At 41.2% G+C, this 21,877-nt stretch overlaps 1 protein-coding gene across 1 annotated transcript; it reads right to left on the bottom strand.

Annotated features, from left to right (window-relative positions):
• Positions 1-9,419: 9,419 nt before the first annotated feature.
• Positions 9,420-12,286, bottom strand: eny2 (ENY2 transcription and export complex 2 subunit). Its single transcript, XM_080896356.1, has 5 exons — positions 12,078-12,286; positions 11,756-11,836; positions 11,249-11,319; positions 10,337-10,411; positions 9,420-10,139 (listed from the first exon to the last, which is right to left on the bottom strand). The coding sequence occupies exons 2-5, from the start codon at positions 11,821-11,823 to the stop codon at positions 10,066-10,068; spliced, it is 288 nt and encodes a 95-aa protein (XP_080752482.1). The 5' UTR covers positions 11,824-11,836; positions 12,078-12,286; the 3' UTR covers positions 9,420-10,065.
• Between the last annotated feature and the right edge of the window lie 9,591 nt (positions 12,287-21,877).

Genomic DNA, 21,877 nt, shown 5'->3' with positions numbered 1-21,877 from the left:
CTGGAGCAAAAGGGAGGTGTATTTAGAGGGAGGGATCGGAAAGAGAAGGAGGTGGATCACATGAGTGACAGAAAAGAGGGAACAGTGGGGGCTGGGGGCCCGACCTGAGTTGTCCACAGGTGTCATTTCAACATCTCTTTTCCTCTCATCTCTCTCTGTCAGTCTCTGGTCCTCCCAAGCCATCTCGCTATTGTTGTGTTGGAAGTCCTTGAGTTTTGACAGCTGTGCTTGGAGTGCTGTAACAGCAGTCTGGAGGGAAGGGTGTGTATGTCTAGCTGTGTGTGTCTGATAGTTATAGTGGATGCGGACACTCTAGTGTGCAGCTTCTTGGTACACAAATACTGGTGTGTGTGTGTTTGTATATCTCTAGAGGGTAATCCTTTTGGATGAAGACGCGATGATGATAGAGAATAAATCTGATTTATGAAGTACCTTGTGGACCTATAATGCAGCTCAGTTTGCTTTTTAAACGCCAGTTTGATATGTGATGTAATTATGCAGCCAGAAGAGAATCAAATTGTAAAGAAAGAGTCCCCAGGCGTGCTTGCACTTCACTGAAGCAGAGGAGCAGCTCAGGGTTTGTTTGTTTTTTACGCAACCTACTTTCAGCATGCTAGTTGAATAAGAAATAATAAACTACTGTCATACAAACACCTTGTGTGACATTTGGTCTTGACAAAGGCTGCAAATAACAAGTGAAATTGCTGAAATACTGGCCTACTCACCTCAGGGGTGTTTGAAGTAGTTTTTTTAAAATCTGGTGTTACTTAACATTATACAATTCAATTTACACCGATGGAGAACGGAGCAGGTCTTTCACCCTCATTTTAAGGAAGGGAGTCACCAGTCACCATAGAATTCATCCTCTCGGGACAGTGGATGCCTTGAAAACAAGCTCCTCTCAATCCATCCAATAGTAAGTTACTTTTTAGGCTGCGGCCATGCACTGTGGGCAAAACTAGTGAAACTTTCTGTCAGTGTAAAGAGGTTTAACTACACATTTGATCCCTGTGATGTCATAATGTAAAAAAAGAAGAGGAATTTTACCATGACGTTTATATACATGATAAAAAAAAATGCTGCTGTAGTTAGTGACAGAAATGTGTCAGCATGACTGTTTGAGCTTTTTTTTAAAAAAATTTAAATTATTATTATTTTTGTGGGCTTACTGTAAAAATAAGCCTTTCTGTCATTAATTTTTTGTCTGTTACTTAATTACTTTGGTGGGGTATGGATGCCCATGGGGTAGCTCTTTAATATTAGGAAAAGCAGTAAAAACCATAAAATTACAGTTAAAAGTCCTAAATTTATGCCCTCCTTCACACTTCCAAGGCCGTTCAGCGAGCCATATTTGAGTCTTTGCTGGGCCAGTTCTGGCCCCTGTTCCTTATGTTTTGACACCTGTGCTCAAAGTGACAGATCAATACTGACATTCCTGGAGTCCTTTTAGTGCAGCTTAAAGCCATAGCCATAGCCATAGCCTTTGAGTGCCTGAATTTATGTGCATGTGCCTGGGTGCAGATACACCTGTATGTTACACAGCTACCTTTTCAATAAAGGTGGCTTAAACAACTGTGCAAGAATCCTATTTACTTAATTATGTTGCAGCTGGTATACATTTTGTCCTGACTGGTGTAGTAGAAGTGAGGTGAGCTTGGGAATAAAGCAGGAATGTGCAGTGGGTGAAAGGCAGCTGGTGGCTGAGCCCTGCTGGGTCGCAAGGGAGCAAGGCCACGGCAGCCACATGTGGCTCAGCTGATTCACACACCCACAACTGATTCACACAGGCAGCCTGGCCTCCCTGTCCATACATATCTATAGTAAGATCAGAGGGACAAAACACAATGTGTGTGAAATAGATGGGGCTGGATGATAATGATTATAAAGCACAGAGCCGATGGAATGGTTTTAACAACTTGATGCTAATTAGAATAGACTTGTTGTTAATCATCTTTAAGCCTGAAAGCTTATTTGCCCACCCAGCAAGCTGCACAGTCTTCCACAAAATTAGCAATAATCATGAAGGTCAGCAGAGTTCTCCCATTTTCCCAAAAGCAACTGTTGACCACATGTTCACATAGCTAGCTCTGAACTCAAAACTAATAAGGCGATTGCATTATCACAGTCCGAAATGACTTCTATGAAGCAAAGCCAGGAGTTATTATTTCTTACTGAAACTGACTCACCACCAATTAGCATCAAAATAACCAGCTGCATTACGGTAATGAAATGGCAAGCACTCAGGCGTTGCACTTATCAGTCTGCTCATAGCTGCGTCACACCATAAAATACTTACTTTTTCCTCCTGTTTGCTCTCCAAACAAACTTTATCAGCTAATGAGTGGAATCCAGGACCATTTCAGGACAAATGTGCTACACCTGCACTTACTTCTCATCACTTCTTGTTATATACCGCAATTACATAACTACCAGGCTAGATTCACATCAGTATAGACTGAAGAAGTCGAATATCTGTGTCTTTATATATCTCACAGCCTTTGAAAATGAGGAGTAATGTCTCTTTGCCATAGCAGGTTTTCCTTGGGTCTTCCCCTGCTGTTTCTGGGACAAACAAAACATACAGCTGAGTTGCTTTCAGGTGCTCAAAATAAGGAACATTCTTCTTTATTTCACTCCCAGTGCTTGCCTGAGAAACTCATAAAAGGACAGGACTTTCTGTGGTCAGGTAATAACATGGCATGCATTGTCATCAGCTGAGTCACATAAATGCTCCATGACATGCCAACCAAAGAAGATATGTCTGTTTATCGTTAGCTTTAAATTCTTTATGAATGAAGTGCTTTTATGCACCCGAAAAACTGTGGGGAAAATTGAGATCGTATAAGTACAGGCAAGGAGGGGACTTATAATGATGTCCCACAGAGAGTTTATCCAAAGGACACAGAAAATTCAAATCAAAGCAAAACATTCCATGTGTATTTCCAATTTTCTTAATGAATCAGCAGCAGTTTAAATGACCTGCTATGTCTTCTCATGCAGAGTGCTCACTGTACTTCCCCCTCTGTCATCTGTTCTTCGGCTCCCTCAGCTGGTCGCAATTGGTACTTGCTGCTCTGCAAAAACCACGGCGTTCGTGCCGAAATAGAAACGAAGAGAGCAGATAAATCACTGCTAAACTGAGTCAAAATAAAAACAACCGCTTTGAAATGAACAGAAACCAGAAAGGCCCCCGAGAAACATTTTAACAAGAGCATGAAACCGAATGGGTGCGTTTGAGTCACAAATTACAAATTGCTGGAGATTTAACCAGCTGAAAGATATTTCCTTATAAAAGCGTAAAGGTCAACATGTTGACATTGTTCGCTGATAGTCTGCTCCTTATCGAGGAATGTTTGCAGTAATTACCTGTTTATGATTGATGGAAATCTTGTAGCAATAAAATAGCCCATTAAAATGCCAGAATGTGCCCTGGTATGTTAAGAGGAAAGGTGTACATGAGTTTAATTAAAAATAAGGAAAGGCTAAGCTGCAGATAAAAAAAACCCATCTTAACACTTTGGCTGTGCTAGATTATTATTAGTTGCTATGATACCCACATCCTCTATTCTCATTTCTTTGTCAGAGCCTCCTGTGGTTTAGGGCACTATATAAAACCTACTGGGCTGGCCTTCTGGCTTCTTTTTGCTTGCAGTTATTGTTGCAGTGCACAAGCCATGCTGTTTGGTTGCTCCAGCTGAGACGAGAACCCCTACTGGGCTTTTCCCATGATGATGAGAACCCCACTCTTCTCAGCCCAGCCAGCAGGCAATGGATAAGGGCCCCGAGCTGCTCCTACATCCACTCTCTCCCCTTCCCCGAGGCCTCCTGAGCCACCCTCTTTCCTCCCTCCATCCTCTGCCTCCTTTAAGTTCCCTTAAGTCATGATCTGGCCCGTAAATTAGTGCTGGGAGAAAAATAGGTTCTGTAAGATGAAACTGGGTTTCGGCTTGTATCAGCACACGACTCAGGGGAGACAAGAGAGAAGAAGCAGGCAGTAAATCCATTGGAGTCCACTGATAGCGCCTGTTTGCACAGCCACTGCCGCTTCCTTTGATCAAATGGCTGGGGGAGCGGGGGGTCGTGTGGCACTGCCGAAGGTCAGCTATATATTACACTCCTAAAAGTGATTACTGAAATTCTTAAGTGAAACCATTCTGCTGCCAGGGTGTGCTCTAATCCCCTGCAGCGTTGTCTGGGCCGGGGCAGGGGCTGGGGCCTCTCTGTGGATCTGTGCGCCCAGCACTCTTTTTCTTTCTCCCCCTCCTGCCCCACTTGTGTTTTCTATCATCAGAGCAGGGCTAAAAGGAGCCCCTACATGGAAACATGGCCTATCCTGTTGCAATATCAACTGCTGGGGCTTGGAGGAGAGAGAGCGTGCGAGAGCAAGAGAGAGAGAGAGAGAGAGAGAGAGAGCGCAAGAGGGGGAAAGGTAGTGTCAGGAAACAGAAAAATGCACACACTTCAAAGGCTGGAGCAGCAAATTAAGGGTTAGGCATTGGACACGACAGTAAGTGGCCTTTACATCAGAAACAGGATAAACAATGTCTGGATTGTGTTTCGCTTCTTTCCTCCGTGTTGTTGCACAGAGACCCCCCGGCTTTCCCTCTACACACTGGCTGTGCTGTAGGTAAAGCACTAAACCAACTCAATAAAGCTTTTTTTTCTTCCCCCTTATTTTTTCTTCTTTTTCTTACAATGAGCAAATAATTTTCATCAATTGAGCCATGATGAAATGTTTTGTACGCGAGCCACCGACGTGTGTAAATGAATGGAAAATCTGACAACACGTGCGCAGAATGAATGTGTATGAGCGTGTCACAAAGCCTCTGTTAAAATTCTGCAATTTTATGACTGGTAGCTAATTCATGCCACAGCGTTATACCATATCAAATCAGTTACAGCGACTTATAAAACAGAAGTGCTGCTTCGAAGCATCACACACAAACAAGCATGATGAGAGAAAACTGTGCGAGCGATTGCTTGTGTGTGTGTGTGCTTGGGTTTGAATGTGTGGCTCCTACTGCACCAGCATCACAGTTGAGCTTCAGCCAGCCAACATGATCTAAACAAGAATTATGTGAAGTCAAGCTCTATGAAACTTTATACACATTTGCTGATCATTACCTACGATTGCTTTGTGTTAACTTTGGCAGACCCACTCTGGCTCTGGGACTGAAAAAGGGGGATGATGTATTTCCTCTTATTTATTATTTGCACTGGGCTACTGAGAGGGAAAAGGGAGGGGAGGTGGGTGAGAGTGGTATGCCTGTGACTGGCGCACTGATGCCAGGAATAACAGAAAGAAACTTGCTCTGCAGCCTCATTAGCTTGTAGCAGTGCAGTTCCCAGGAGACTCAACAGAATGTAAATACATTTAAAACCCTTCTCGCCGCAGGATGCTGCATGCCAGCGCCTCCGTATTTCTGCTCCTCTGGGCTCGCTCGAAACGTGAATGCAGACAGCACCAAGCGCTGCAAGTGTGTAGGCTTCAAAAGAGTTGCAACCCCATGTTGCACGTCTCATAAATTCTAGTGGGGGAATTCAAAGAGAAATTTATCGAGCGTGGCATTCACATGTGTTGACAGTAAAGAGGGCCAACTGCACATCGGGTCTTGAGAATTTGGAGGTGCACATTCTCCCTTTCTCTCTCTTGGTTTTGAAACACCCTTTTTGACCGTTTGCCTTTTATGCACTGTCTTTGCCCTTTCCGTTAAGAAAAAGTCCTATAGCTGTGTTGTATACGTAAGAAAGGTTAGATATCCTGTTGTAAACATGAGAGTCATTTATGAACACTGCTTGGCACGGAAGATTTCGTGGGCACTTCTTAAACTGTTCCCCACTGAAGCAGGTGCACTGTTATCCCAAATAAGGAGATGCACTGTAACATCATCATTTCCCAACATTGTGTTTATAATACAAGCACATTTCTGCCGCATGTTTCCACCCTGAGCTGCCCTTTTCTTCAGATAGTTTGTACAGTATGAGAAGTGTTTATGGTCTTTGAATGTTGCCAATTTCACTGGAGAGAGAGAGAACGAGAGAGCACTGCCGAGTACTGCCGAGCACTGCCGAGCACTGCCGAGTACTGCCGAGCACTGCCGAGCACTGCCGAGTACTGGGGCTCAGCATACGGGGCTACACATTTGGCTCTTTCACCTATTGACACAGCTGCTGTCGTGCTGTAGCGGTCTGATTCTGGGAGTGGTGAACGTATCTGCACACACTTAACCTTCATGCACATAAGTGCACATGGTAACACACACACACAGACCTATAACACGTTTGTCTTCTCCTTTCAAATGTCAAGTGCACAGATTGATATTGACTTTGCTCTTTGTTGTTGCCTGACTGATTGTGGCTCATTCGGAGGATGCCACGAATCATTCTGACCATCAGCACCTGCAAAAATCTCTGCCATATCCACAGATGCGTCCACCTGAACCAGCGAATGAGAAGAGGTAGTTGTTAAATCATGTTTCACTCATTGTTTTTCACAACTTTAACTTCTTTTTATTGATGTGCAGAGTCATCTGGTTACTGTACAGCTCCTCTGCAGAGCAGTTTGAGTCCTGAGCCGAGAACAGAGGGTGAGAATGTAAATTTGAAAAACAAAAAACTATATGATAATAAATTGCATCATTGGGAATTCAGTCCAATGTCAGCCTGCAGTGCGCCACAGTGCACCTAACCCCCCTTTTACTGTATATGCAAGGGCCCGGAGAGATCTGCTGATAACATTGGGATTAATGCCGGCCATTAAAACGGAGCGTGTGTGCTGGGTTGAAGGGGTGCGTTACATTTGGCCTCTGCAGCACCACTGTATATCAGCATGTTGTCACCTGAGCTGATGTCACAGCAGGTCCTTTGGCTAAGAAAACACACTCTCTGTCTTGCGTGGGCGACGAGCGCAGAGTCACTCTCCACCCGCTAATGTGCTACTAGGGGCGGGTCATTTGGAGTTCATGGCCTATGTCAGTGCAACAGTGCATCCATAACCAATTAGGTGTCGTGCATGTGTAACTAGAGAAGCATTTTAATAACCCTCGTGATAAGGTTTAGTATACGGTGGATGGAAAACCACAAAACAAAGACAACATCTAAACTAAAACAGAAATGAGCTCTCTTTTAGACTGTGGTAATTTATGTTTTATGGATACCCCCACCCCCCAGCTCTCATTGAAACACTTGAGCACACTTGTTCATTTTGTCCGGTACCCTCCGAGGACCTTGAAATGACCTGACAACCAGGTTTTTAGTAAAGGAAACATGTCCCCTCTATGAAGAAGGTCACCCCTGTTCATCCTTCCAGGATCTCTCCCCTCTGCTGGGAACAGTTTGTTATTCTGGGAAGTAAAGCAGCACCAGGCTTGTCATTACAGGATCATGGCTCTTCTTCGCATCCAAGTCCATTTAATCAAAGGACAATGTTAATTCACAGCACCAGCTGGGTGTGATTCGTGCGGCTGTGGGAAATAACTTTTTTCTTTCCCCCGTCAACTATTTTCAAGCTGTTCTCTCATTTGTCACATTTTTGTTCTGGTTCCATCTTTGAAGGGCCAGGTGTGAAGCTGCCTGCTGTGTTGATACCAAGGATTACACACTGCACATACAATTGGGCCCTCATTTACACTGGAATACAATGGAAAGCACATGTCCTAGGAATGCATATCATTTTGTTCTCGCATAACTGTCTACAGAGTAAATACAGACAGAATACCAAAGGCAAAAAAGTCATTCTTTCACTCTTATAAAATGCAATCAAAAATCAGAGGGAAAAAACTATAAAAACAATTGAACAATTAAACAGAACTCCTGACCTTCTTTGGGGATATGGGTAGCATCTCGACATCAAATGTCATCCATATAAGTTAAAAGATTTCTGAAATTCACAGCACAAAACTATTTTTGCAGCATAACTCAATTTTTTTGGAAGGTCCAGTGATCTTATAGGTTGAAAAACTGATTTTATTTCCTTCATAAAGTGCCTACATGTAGAAGACAAGAGTGCTAGGCTAGGCTAGCAGTCACCAGTTGTACCACCCAAACTTAAACCTTAGTTTCGGCCATAAACGTATGTAAATGTAGTCAAAATCTAGTTCATTCACACAGAAATCTGGATAAATGTCCTGTTTCTACCTTAAAAATGGGCATGAGAGGAACAATCTGCAGCTTTACCAAGACCTAGCTGACAGGCTTTGACTCTGCATAGCAGGTGTATTTGAAGTTAACAATGGGCTTTAAGTCAGGAAATGATTTGGTACATAAAGACATTGCATCAGTCACGTTTAATTTATAATGTACAGTGGGGAAAAGCATTATTTGATCCCCTGTTTAATTTGTTAAGTTTGCTCATGAACAAAGAAAGAAACTCTCTAATTTCTATGGTAGTTTAATTTTAATGGAGATGGACAGAATATCAATCAAAAATATAGAAAATAACACATTAGATAAAAGTTTGAAATTGATTTGCATCTCACTGAGTGAAATAAGTATTTGATCGCCCAGCAAAACATGATTTAATACTTGAAGGAGAAACTCATGATGGTAAGCACAGCGGTAAGATGTTTCTTGTAGTTGGTCACCAGGTTTTCATGTCTAAGGAGGGATTTTGTTCCACTCCTCTTTACAGAAACTCTCTGAATCCTTCAGGTTTCTTGTCTGCTGCTCGGCCACTCAAAGCTTCAACTCCCTCCTCAGATTTTCTATTGGTCTGGAGACTTGCTATTGAATTTTGTGACTCTAATGTTCTTCTTCTTTAGCCACTGCTTTGTTATTTTGGTGGTATGTTTTGCTAGAAGACCCAGCAATAACCCATCTTCAGTGCTCTGGCTGAGAGAAGGTTCTCGTCCAGCATTTTATGGTATATGGCCCTGTTCGTGAGCCCCTCAAGTCAGTAAAGCTGTCCTGTACAGAAAAACATAATGCTTCCACCTCCGTGCTTGGCTGTGGTGTTCTTTGGATCATAATCAGCATTTCTCTTTCTCTAAACACGGCCAGTTGAGTTGATCCCAAAGAGCTCAATTTTGGAGTCGTTTACATATTCACTGGCAAACTTTCAGATGGGCCTGTACATAAGCCTTCTTACTTATCCCACTGCACAAGAAGCCTGAAATAGAAATATCAGACGTTTTGTGTATTAAAATAATAACATAAAAGTAGTAGGATAAATTGCGTTATACATTTACCACTGGCATAGATGAAAATTGGATGTTGGAATGATAATGTGCAAGAATTCGATTTAAAAAATTTTTTAAATCAAAGTTATCAAAGTGAGTGGATATGATTTTCTTCATGGTTTACATCATCATGATATAAAATACAATCATGATATCAGCAACTGTTTCCACCTTGTGCCCATAAAACAAGTCTGGACAGTAACTGCTTCAATCTGAAGGAATTTGTTCTAAAAATGACTTTCTCCAGTTCAAAGAAGAAAAACCTTTATTTAAACAGCACATCTCATGTACAAAGGATGACTACATAAGCAAGGTAGGTGTATTTACATAACTGTAATAGCGGGAGGCATAGGATTGGTAGAAACAACTAGATCTGTCAGTACTTTGTGTGATCAGCCACAACATTAGAACCACTCACAGGAGACGTATATAACATTGATTACTTCATTACATGACATTACCATGTTCTAATGGGAACCCTTTAATCCCAGCATGCATTTGTTGCCATCCAAACATTGTGGAAAACCAAGCATTACTCCCCACTCTGCCACACTGCAAACACTGATTGACAAAATGACAGAAAGCCCACGGCATTGACCAAGGCACAGAACGGCCAATCTGACAGAGCATCCTCGGAATGAGCTGGGACAATCCCGAGGCCAAATCCCGCAACGCACAGGATTTAAAAGTATGCACTGCCAACATCCTGGGGCCAGACAAGACAGGCAGGTTCTGTGTCTGTGGGCTGCTGTCAAAGCAGAATATTAAGGAGGTAGCTTTAATGTTGTGGCTGACTGGTATTTGTCTCTGAAATGCATTAAACTCATGAGAAATATAAATCTGTATTAGGGTAGTATAGACAAGTGGTGTAATGAAACATTAATCCAAATTATGTGGCATGCTGAGCCAAGAAGCCTCTTATTCTGTGTAGAAGGTCTTTCTTCACGCTGTCTGGCACCAAGGCTGCAAGACAAAAAAAATTATATCCGTTGCTGTGAACAATCTCTGTGTCTAAACTCACACAAACACAACCTTGCCAATTTAGATCATCTAAACTATTATGTTTTCATATATAAACAATACGGGAAAAAAGGAGAGCCTAGACAGGAACTGATACTTATAGTACACACGGTTTCATTTGAATAGAGAAAGTGAGGTACCTCTGCCTTTGGGAGTGATTTCTACAACCAGGTCGTCCACAGTCACGTGCTCCAAGCCCTTTTCTTTGATGACTTCTGCATATTGAACAAAACCAAAAGATGAGTCAGTCTCACATCAGTCTACAACAAAACACAACTGCAAGCTTCGTTCCAACATCTAGTTAATGAAAGGAGTTTCTACAGTCAAACTTTAGCTTCAGCAGCTAACCATGTGCATGCCAAGAGTGCACTGTCTTCATGGCTTCAACTGGCTTCAACAGGACAAGGGTGCTAGTCTCGCCTAGGGGAACACATTTCTATGCTCATCTCATCAAGTCTTTCGACTTTTCCTCACATTGTTTTATGAACGAAGGATGTTTTCATGCAGATTGACAACATCCAATGATCTCATTTCAGTTAATGTGTCTTTTCTTTTGATACGATAATCCATAACTGCTTCAAATTAAGAAGGATAAATTGTTAAGACAGGGCATGCACTACTGTACATCATTAAGGCTGGGCACAGTGAAGCCTGGGCTTTGGCTGGGTTGTGCAGCGACCCCAGGTGCTTCCACCTCAGGTATAAAATGTTTATTCTAATGCTGACATTTAGCAACTTTATTACCACATGCTGTTGGGCGCTGTTATTTTAGGGTTTCTTTAATAACTTCAAAACAGACATTAAAGGTCACTTTAATGTCAATATAGTAGAGATGGCACTGGTTACATATTAATATAGTTTAACCAGTCAGATTTACAGAAAAACTATATTTAAATATGCTCCAACTTTCATACAGTAATCTACATTTGTTAATATATCAGCCTCTTTAAAACCACATCACACCGCCTGAAGTTCAGTTTTTGTTTTTTTAATCCTATAACCTGACCATATTGATGTGACATTTATGATAACAACACCACTGTTCTCTTTACCTTTGCAGTGAGCCTTCATCTGGTCCTTCCATCCGCACTCAGTGAGCCTAGCCCTCAGTATCTCTTTCAATCTGTCCATAAGATACAAGCACATATCACACTGCGCCCTTATCTCCTAATGTTATGAAGTTATGAATAACAGCTGGAAATCCCACTGTTTCATATAAACACCGTCAGCTTTACAAACATGTTATTCAGAGTGATGCGTGCCACTGAAATGAAGATGTGATAAGTGCAGATACTTTCTAGTTTGAAGCATCAACCGGAGTTGAGTATTTACTGTTATATGAAATGTGTGCCTAGTGAACATGTAGCAGCCACATGTTTGCTTTACAATAGCTGGTAATGTCTTTAACTCAACTGATGCACTGAGCACTACTGACGTACTGAAACGTGACAGAGCTTGTGCTTTATAGAAGCTTTACAGTCACACATGCATGGATTCAGCTAGTTACAGTGAACAAATACGAATATATCATTATTAAGAAAGGGCTATAACCGACTCACCTCTCTCTTTCTCCCATCTCGGTCAACTTTTGGTTTATTGTTGCTCTCATTCTGGACTCCCTACTCATAATCTTTGATTTCCTAAGAACAACAAAGAACACACCGTATAGTGAATCCAGAGGAAAATCGGGCTAATGTAGCCATGTTAGTTCATTAACAACAGTAACCCGAACGTGAATGTGCGCGTGCGCGCGTTACCACGTTACACCCACGTTACTAAAGTACTTTAAACCACATTAGTTCCCATTCCCAGCATTCAGGTCTTTAAAGCCAGTAAAAATGTGAGCTTCACAACCGAAGTCAAAAGTCAACATTTACTTACACTCCGGAGAAAGTTGAATGACAGAGGTCTCAGTCTTTACCAGATTCGGTAAGCATACGCTACATCAAAAATAGAAATGGCGCTATACGGCGCTAACAAGCTGTGCTTTAAGTAACAAATATCCGATTCCACAAGAGATCCACGAAAAGAATCACAAGTTGTTTTTACTTCGCGGATTTAACCATCACGTATTACACTCCGAGAGGAAACACAGCTGCGTTCAATGGTTCCTACGCTTCGCAGACCATGCAGTGCAATACTCTAATAGGTCACGCGGCGGCGGTGTTGATTACGATATGTACTCTAATCGAAATCTGCAGCTCACTTTGACCTTTAGAGCTCCTCAGCTATTGGTCCCTGCTGCTGTATACTGTGCCTTACATGCATTTTATTAGCTTGACCTGGTCACCAGCTTTTCAAGACATGACTTGGATGGGTTAATTAGAATCAGAATGAGAATACTTTATTCCCGAAGGAAATTATGTGTGTTACAGTTGCTCCAAGACAGTAACATTAACAGACTAAACTAAGTAAATAATACAATAAGTTACAGAATTTACAAATTTAAGAAATAGCACTAAAAGAATTTACAAGTTTAAGGAATTTAGTTAAGCATCTGTTTATCTTAAAAACATGATAGCTGGTTGACTGTAGTTCGTAGTTGTATTGGAAATGCAGTTAAAAGTATTGTTTGAAGCAAGCACAATCAGTGGTATTTTGAGATGGGGCAAATAAAGTATTATTCATTTAGTTTCTATGAGCAGCATTAACTCTTCCACAACATCTCTTCAGCACAGGTCTTGTAGAAGAGGTCTGCTGCTGGAAAGCAGTCTCAAATTGGATGCCAAAGAAAGAAAGAAAGAAGCTTTAATGCTCTGCAGTTAGATGCTTTTTCATGTGTGTGTGAGAGACAGCACACACACTACTCAGACACTACTGGTCTGAGTTTGCACGTGTCACATCACACATCCAGAAATTGTAAAACCCACTACATCTTTATCACTGTATACGTTCTGATATGGTAGTAAACAAAAGTTCCAAAATAGGCTCTACTCAACATTGCAAGTACTATTTTGTATGTCAGTGTGTTTTGTGTATACATATTAGTTAAAAAAGTAGACAAAAAGTCAATATTTTTCTATATATACAATATATAGAAAATATTAAAGCTTAAATACTAAGTGCAAGTGTTCAGATTTTAGATTACAGATGACAGCTGCATCCAGCTACGAGCTAATGTTAAGCAGGGCAAATTAAAAATACAATTCTTAATCAAATTCATATTAACAAGTAATGAAAAGTATCTAAGGGAAAATGGTGCATGCAGATGATGGAGGGTCTGGATAGTAAACAAAAGCAAAGCCTGAGTGTTCTCAGTTTGGGCTCGATAATGTGACTTGATGCAAAATGAACGAGGCTTCTCCAGATCAGCTTTTTTATGGTGCACAGAAGCCCAGTAAGTGATGCCTGGTGGTTGTTTATTCATGTCTGATGTTGTTCATATACTCATTACATACCACAGTGAACATATTCGCCTGCTGTTACATCTTTGATAACACCTGAGAGACTCTGAAAACTAGATGAAGGTTTGATAACAGCCATATTGAGTTTTTTGAGCTTCACATTAAACTGCCTCTACTTTGCGAGACGAAGAGTAATATTAAAAAGGGGGAAAAAGGAAAAAATAGTTGGAGAGTTAGTCAGAAACAGCCACTGTAAAATGACAATGCGAAACAAAGCTGGCGCTGCACAGGAGTGGCGTGGAAGCAATAATACTGGTGTCCTGGAGAGCACACATCAGAGTTCAGATGGTGGGGCCTAGAAAAATGCTTTCATGCAGAGAGTTGAAAACGAAAATGAATACCTAGTTCGTTCTTTCTGCTGAGCACAAGTGGTGCTCCAAATACCCCCAAAACACTAGCACATAGGGCATCTGTCTATTGCAATAAAGCCACCTGTGACTTGGCTGGTACATGACACTTTTTTTAAAGGTCTGGGCATCCAGTGTTGCCTTTTCTTCTCATAATTTGTAAAAAAAAAAAAAAAAAAAGCATTGCCTTTGAAAACCTTTTTTTTTGGTTCCCCCAGAGACTTCTGCAGAAATGTTCAGTTTTCTGTCTCACATAAAGACCTCTAGCTTCTGGTGAACCTCATTGGCATACATCATTTTTTTATTCCCAGCATTGTAGTAAAAAAAAAAAAAAAACGAAAGAAAGAAGTCATTGAATGGTCAGCCTGTGTCTTCTCCAGACTGACCTAATATGTTACATTCACTCATTTACTTTTTGGTCAGTTGCTCATTCACATATTGCAGACTTCCATTGTTGTTTTTTTATTAACCTGAACTTGGAATACGTCGGATCTTAAAAAATGTGACACCACCAAAGAAGCCCTGCTTCTCAAAAGGAGGAGCTGTAATTATCCCCACTTGTTTGGCGTCACTAATTGATCATTTAAAGTTCCCTTCTGTTGCTCATTTTACATCATTAAGCAACATTTAAATCTTAAAACAACAACAACAACATAACTATGTCGCAGAAAGGATGCACAAGCATTTTTGTGTTCATTTTGTGAAGAAGTGGCAATGCCAAATAAACTTACAACTGTTGTTCTTTCAGGCACATTGATGCATAGCTACTTTAAAAAAAAGCATCTATCTATATTTTTGATAATCATTTTAATGCAGGAGTGAAAAGCATCTTCATTTGCAACAAGCAGTGCTCCTTTTCCTAAGCAGTTCAATCTTTTGCAGCCATTTTTCTGTGCTCCCCACCTCCAGAGTTCTTTGTATGAGAGAGGAATGATAAATGGATTTAGCTTTATTAATGTAAAAGTTAGTAGAAGCCTGCAGATATAGCTCCACTGAGAAGAAATGTAAAAGTGAAGTTTTAAGGGCACAAAATGCCTTGCACAGATGAGTGAAGAAATCTAACTTTCCAACGCTAATGAAGCAGACTTGTAGAATACAAAGTCTTTTAATAAGGCAGGGGATGGAGAGGGAGAGGAGAAACAGGAAAATAAAGCAAATTCAAAGGTCATGATTCATGCCAAAAGAAGACTGCACAAATCTGATAAGATGTTACCAGTTCTTGTCCTACCCAGTCAATAAGCTGGAACTTTAGTCAGGATATGTCTTCAAAATAACTGATAAATGTAAAAAAAAAAAAAAAAAAAAAAGATTTTTCTTTCCTTTATGATTATAAAAGACTGTACCACAGCTACCACTCCAGTTCTGCTCAGTTGCTTGCATAAGTTTAACTGCTGCTGCTGTTTCCTCAAATTTAGGGGAGTCACACTCAGCCACAACTGATAGACTCTCATTGCAGGATAGACGGTGTGAGAAGTCTGGAAACCTTTTTAATAAAATGACAGGGTAGCTACAGGACCTCATGTCAAAGGCTGAGCAGGACTGTAGAAATCTTATGCCCCAGAGGGAGACTGCCTTTTGAGTTCTGACCAAGAACTGTCTAAGGGGAGAATTTAGCAGGACTCCCTTACTTGTTTGAGTGGGAAATTCCTCCCCCTGCATTGCCTTATGTCAGACTGATTGATGCAGTACCTGCTTTGGGATGAGTAATGGTCTTCTGTGTGCATGCAGGACTGCATGACAGAGAAAACCTCTCTGTCTGTCTGTGTGGGGAGCCTTGGTTAACTATCTTCTTCTCTGCTGACATTTGGTCAGTGAGATGAAAAGAAAATGAAAAGATAGAGAGGGTTTCATTGCTGCTGTTGACCTTTTTTCATCCCAAAGACACTATAAGGAGTTCATACTACTGTTTATGTTTGTAGACAAGCACATGTGCCTTTAGCTTGAGAGGGGGAGAGCTCCAGTCTCCACAGCTTGGTTATAACTTTTTTTCCCTTCCAATCAGAGATTTTCAGACTCTTTATCTTCTCTCCCTCCTCACCTCTAATACTGACATAGTGTTGGTCTATTACCACACTTATCTCTGCTGGAGCAGCCTGGGGCCGCTGGACAGGTAGCTGAAGAGATGTGCTTCGCTTCTAGCAACGCACAGGACCTACAGGGATTTAAAGTTGTTGTTTTTTTTAAATTGGGTACCATAAGTCAGAAGATGTGGTTCAGTATTGGGCTTTTTTGAAGAACTTATAGTTCTTTGCTCAGTTTATTGTGATTCTATAATTATTTTCTTGGTTGTCAGAACTCCCGCTACATGATTGTGCTGCATCCTGAGGGTCACTGACCCACTACTGATCATGTGAGTCACCACATGAACCAAGGTGTGAAAAAAAAGCATGGGTCATTACAATCACCGGGGGTTAAAGGTGAAACCACTGTGAAACCTTGCCCCACCTTATTATGTGACCTATTGAGGCCACCTGAGGCAAGACGTGAGTGGAGGTTGAGGCAGCTGGGAAGAGATCTCAAGACTGTAGTATAAGTGGCTGATAGGGGCACTGGGATGCCATGCTTGGAGAAAAGTCTCCTGAGTTTCTCTGGGAAACCTGCTACATAAGGGTGTGTGAGACCCCAGTGTCATCCACAATGGCTAGGTGCTATGCTAGCCAATGACCCTCAGAACCACTTCCAAATGGGATGACTCCTCCCCCTGGGGGAAAATACCTGGGACTCTCTGTCATTTTTAGAACTGAAGAAGCCTCTTGGATAAGATGGGAAATGTCTTCGCAAACCTAACAAAGTCCACTAGCCTTCTTTTATCAAGCTCTCAAGACTATCATGACCTGGGTCACTGAATCTACACAGACACACAGGAGAGAAGGCATTAAAACTGGATAATTCTTTAAATGAAAAGCTGAAGATACTTCCCTGAGCTCTGCTACTGGTCATAAGCCCCGTGACTCTGTCCTAGAACTCTAAAATTGTGCGTGCAGAATTAAATTAGCTGTTTATATGGCTTTGCCTTCTAGCTGACAACCCTGCACCACCGCAAGAAGTCAATTCAGTGTTGGGTGTGCTAATAATAGTTGTACTGCACTTCATGCTTGGCATAAGGAGAGGCTGCGAGATGCAACAGGAAATAAAGGGGTGGAAACCATCTGCATTTGCCCAGTAAAAATAAGTTCAAAATGTTATGTGGAATATTGAGTTCGACTAGGAGAACCATGACTGTCTTTTTCTGTGATGTCCTTTTAGCTTGGAATGCAAAGTAGTGCATTGGGGGAACAACTGTAGTAAGAGAGTCAGAACAACCAATTTAATGATGAACTCATAAAAATGTCTTTCGACGTTTGCAGTGATGCCAGAAGTGTCTCCGTTGTTCCCGTCACTCACCGAATCACCTCTGGTGTGACCCAAGTTCCGAGAGATCATTTCCTGCTGCCATCTGCTTCTCAGACATTTTCCAAGACATACAGCAAGCATCAGCACAGTCTAGATGACAGCTCTCTTACAGTTCGGTACCCCTCGTCACTCTTCTGCACAGGCATCAAAGAAATTTCCAGGTTAATGTTCCTTCTGCTCACCAATGTCTCTTTTACGTCATCTTCTCTGTTCTGTGTGTGGACTCTTGTGTTTTTTTCAGCACCCATGGTGGCACATCAGTTGCAGATTAACTGCCATAATTGCTCTTGCTTTTGCATGTCTCTGAACCCGGAGGATCATCGCTGTTTTGACCACTTTATCTTATCCATTTGTCCCAAAATCCGGCAAACTCTTCATTCCGACAGTCATGATGGAGCTCGGGATTTTTCCACAATGCTTTAACTTCAATCCAAACTGCTCACTTATATAAACCTTCTTGAATGTGTAGAAGAATAAAGAACATTATTTCTGTCAAATCACGACCCAATAAAGTTATGTTTAAAAATAGTTACTTCACAATTAAAGTTTTAATAAACCGTTGCAGCTGTGCCAGATGCTTGAATATGCACATCAGCATCAGTTTAAAGAGGTACTTATTGTTTCTGCATGTTGTGTGATGCTGCATGCATTTATTAAAGTCAAATAAAAGAATCTTCCACACAGCCAGCTGCATCAGTACTGCTGTGAGACTCTTAATTTCATTCATTAAACCTGCATGACAGCACTGTAAGAATCAGACAGTAATGTAATATGTTTAATATCTGCATGGGTAAGAATAATATCTGTATTTTGACACACATTTTAGCATGATACAGTATGTGATCAACAAGATACGAGTCAGTGTTTGATAAGAGAAGTGAAAGAGACAAAATACGAGAAAGCTGATTTGAGATGCTGGAGATATGTGTGAGCGTACTGTTACTGAGTAAAGACACCCAAATAGAGGCTTTGGTTTACTCTGCAGAACAATCTGAACACAGCTAACGACTTCATTCTCTAAAAAATGCCTGTTATTCATCTGAATCCAGCATACCTCTTCAAATAAGCAAAACTACCTGAAACCACCCTCTGAAAACCAGAAATACACGTGACTTAGCCTGAAACAGGTGTGGTGATGACACAGTGATGACTCACAGTTTTCAGCAATTAGTAACAGTTGCAATCAGCACAAAACTGGTTACCCAAGCCATAGTTAATCACCTTGCATGATTCATGTTCTCCTCAGGGGTTAAAGTGGACCAGAACTGCATTGCAACGTTCAGTTAACGAGTTATTAAGTGTCAGGCAGCTAAACACATAATGATAACAAGTGATTTCATTTTTCATGCGTTAGGACTTTGCGTTCCTTCCAACTGACGCCAGTGACATAGGAAATTAAAATGACCCCATGGTCCTTGGCTCACACTGACTTGTCACTATCTTACTTTTTCGTTTCTCGCCCATGCTGTATGTTCATGTATGCAGATGTTAGTGAATTTTGCTGCTGTGATATTTCAGCATCTTCAGCCCTAAATCGGTGGGGGGCCCCCCACCGATGGGGGGTGATTTTCCTCCCCAAGGGTTTGACATCTTGAAAGACATACAAATCGATATTAAATAAGCCCACCACAAAAATTTAACTGTGTTGTTACTATGCACCCTCAGTAAATCCCAATAGTGTTTTTTTAATGCAAAAGAACAAAAGAACAAAAAGAGGGTTTGTGCTGGTGCTGCGTCAGGTCTAGAGAGAGACAGGGCTCCATCATCTCAGTGATTTCCCAGGGCCTTCACTACTTCTGTCTGTCATAATAAGCAGTTTTCTTCTGTAGTTTTGCAAAAGTAACTCACTGTTGCAAAAGAAAACCCACAAGCTAGGTAAGATACATAAATTTGTTACTTAGGATATCAACACAACTTTATTGAGAACTCACTTCATCGTGCTGATTATTGAATTTATGATTTCCACCAGAGTGGCTAATGATGTTCATTTTGGCTAGCCAAAATGAGAAAACCATCCCAGCTGTCACAGGATGACACCAGTCTATCGCAGATAGAGACAGACACCCATGTACAAACATATTCACACATATGGCCAGTTTAAAATCCCTAATTAACCTAATCCCATGCATGTCTTTGGATCGTGGGATGAGCTATGAGGTGATGGTGCAAATCACTGCTCCACTGTGCTGCCCACTGATCACATCAGAGATTGCTCTATGCCTATACGGTGCTGGTGCTTATGTTTAGTCAGCATCCTCTTCTAAAATCCTTGTTTTTAGCAGCTATTTCTTTTGTGGCATGAATGTTGATGTTTTTACTGATTAAAAGTGTTGGAATGTAACTAAATGCATTTCCTTAAATATTCAAGTACGCAAAAATTAGAGGTACATGTACTTTGCTGGATTTTTTTTCATTTTATGCAATCTCACATAGTAAGACTGCTACTTTTTACACAAAACCTATATGCTAAAACCACATGGTTTTGATGTTCCTCTAAAAATGAGCAGTGAACAAATCAGGCACTTAACAACAACTCCATAAGTTGCCTCTGTCAGCGCGCCCCAGGGTGGCTGTGGCTACAATGTAGCTTGCCATCACCAGTGTGTGAATGTGTGTGTGAATGGGTGGATGACTGGATATGTAAAGCGCTTTGGGGTCCTTAGGGACTAGTAAAGCGCTATATAAATACAGGCCATAAGTACTTGGCTAATCTTTTCATCTAGTTAATGATCTCCCCAATTTCATTATTAGTTGTTCCTGATTGTGTTTCAAACACGAGCCAAGGTGTGAAAAACCTTGGCTCACACCTTGTGTGATCATTAAGGGGTCCATATCCCTCTTTGGGGACACTCCCATAGGGCTTAAATCTGGGACTCCCCACCATTTGAACTGAAGAAGCTTCTCGGATGAGAGGTGAAACGTCTTCAAGCAACTTAAACAAGTCCAGACACTTTTCTTTCCAAGCTCCTTTAAACATCACATAAATGCAACCCTATGAAAGTGAATTTTAAGGAACACTTAAAAAAATATGTCACGCTTTGTATCCTCAAGTTCCTAAAGCCTAAGGGTGTCATGGCTATGTGCAGGCAGGCAGGGAGAAAGGACCCAAAATGCAGGACTCAGAGGCAGATGTAAACTCAAAACACTCAGCTTTATTGCTGGGCAGAAAAGGAACATAAACTTAACTAAACTGGGAATACAGAAATTAGGCAGGCAGGCGGCACACACAATTAACGTGAGGGTGAGTAGACGTTAACGATGCAACACTGACACAGAAACACACTGGGCTTAAATACACTGAGGGAGTCATCAAGGAATTGGAGACAGAAAGGGAACACAGCTGGGAGGAATAAGACCTAAAGAGACAGGGAGCTGGAACACTGACATCAGACAGGAACAAAAACCTTCAAAGTAAAACAGGAAACAAAACACACTTTACTAAGACACGGACTAGACAGAGACAGACTTGACACTGACCAAAACCTACTGAATAATAATCATAATCAAAACAGTATCACTGATCAATCAGAACATAAATCATAATCTAGAAAAGCTGGGTCAACATGACCCAGAACCGTGACAAAGGGCCCTTGAACCCTTGACTTTATAACAGCCAGAAGGGCTGAGGATCTAAAGCTAAACTGCCTTATATGGGGTCAGAATTTCTGCTATATAGTTTGGGGCCGTACTCAGGCGTGAAGTGGAAAATCTTGTAAATTCATTCTAAAGTAAGGTAGCCACCCACATGGAAAAGAAATAGTAAAAACTTACATGATTTACTCATGCAAGTGGCCACTTTCTCATTACTTTCATACATTGTTTTAGTAAGTATCCAAAACATACAAGTTTCATTTATATAATTTTTCAAGGGATCTTATATCTGTTTTCACTCTTATATGCTTTTCATACAAGTTTCACACAAGACAGATACAAACTTTATAAGATTTATATATATCTTTTCCATATGGGCAGCGAAGGATAGTCAGGACATGATGAACACAAACTATTAAAAGCTTTTTAACAGAAGTGTGACCTTTGATTTGTGTCAAAAAAAGTATAACTGACTCTGTTTAGTTGCCATGCAAGGGCATCGTTTTGTTCTGGAGATGACTCTTCTTTGAAGGAAATGGGAGTGGTTCTAAAACTTCGAACAGTATTTGAAAATACAAGCAGGTTTCACATCTGCAGACCAGTGAGACTCGTCCTGTAAATTTCTGATTTTCAGTTTAGAAGTGGAAGAAAATGCTCATATCCCTGTGAAAGCAGCTAAGCATTTTCAGGGAAAGACATGTGCCCTCAGATGGTTTTGCCATGTGGGAGGAGGTAAGTAGAAAATAGAATTCTACCTACAATGGAACCCCTTCTTTTTCTTCCAAACTAGATTCTTCTCTGAGCTGAGGTTGACAATGGTTAAATTACCACATGCAGCCAGGCCCAGTTTCACTAAGTGAATTACAGCTGAGCTGCGCTGCAAAGGGGAGCTGCCAGAGGGCGTAACCGATAAACCTTGCAATGGACAGGAGACAAGAACCCTTGT

Source organism: Rhamphochromis sp. 'chilingali', assembly GCF_963969265.1.
Source record: "Rhamphochromis sp. 'chilingali' genome assembly, chromosome: 11".
Taxonomy (NCBI): Eukaryota; Metazoa; Chordata; class Actinopteri; order Cichliformes; family Cichlidae; genus Rhamphochromis; species Rhamphochromis sp. 'chilingali'.
This window is presented reverse-complemented; position numbering and strand designations above follow the sequence as displayed.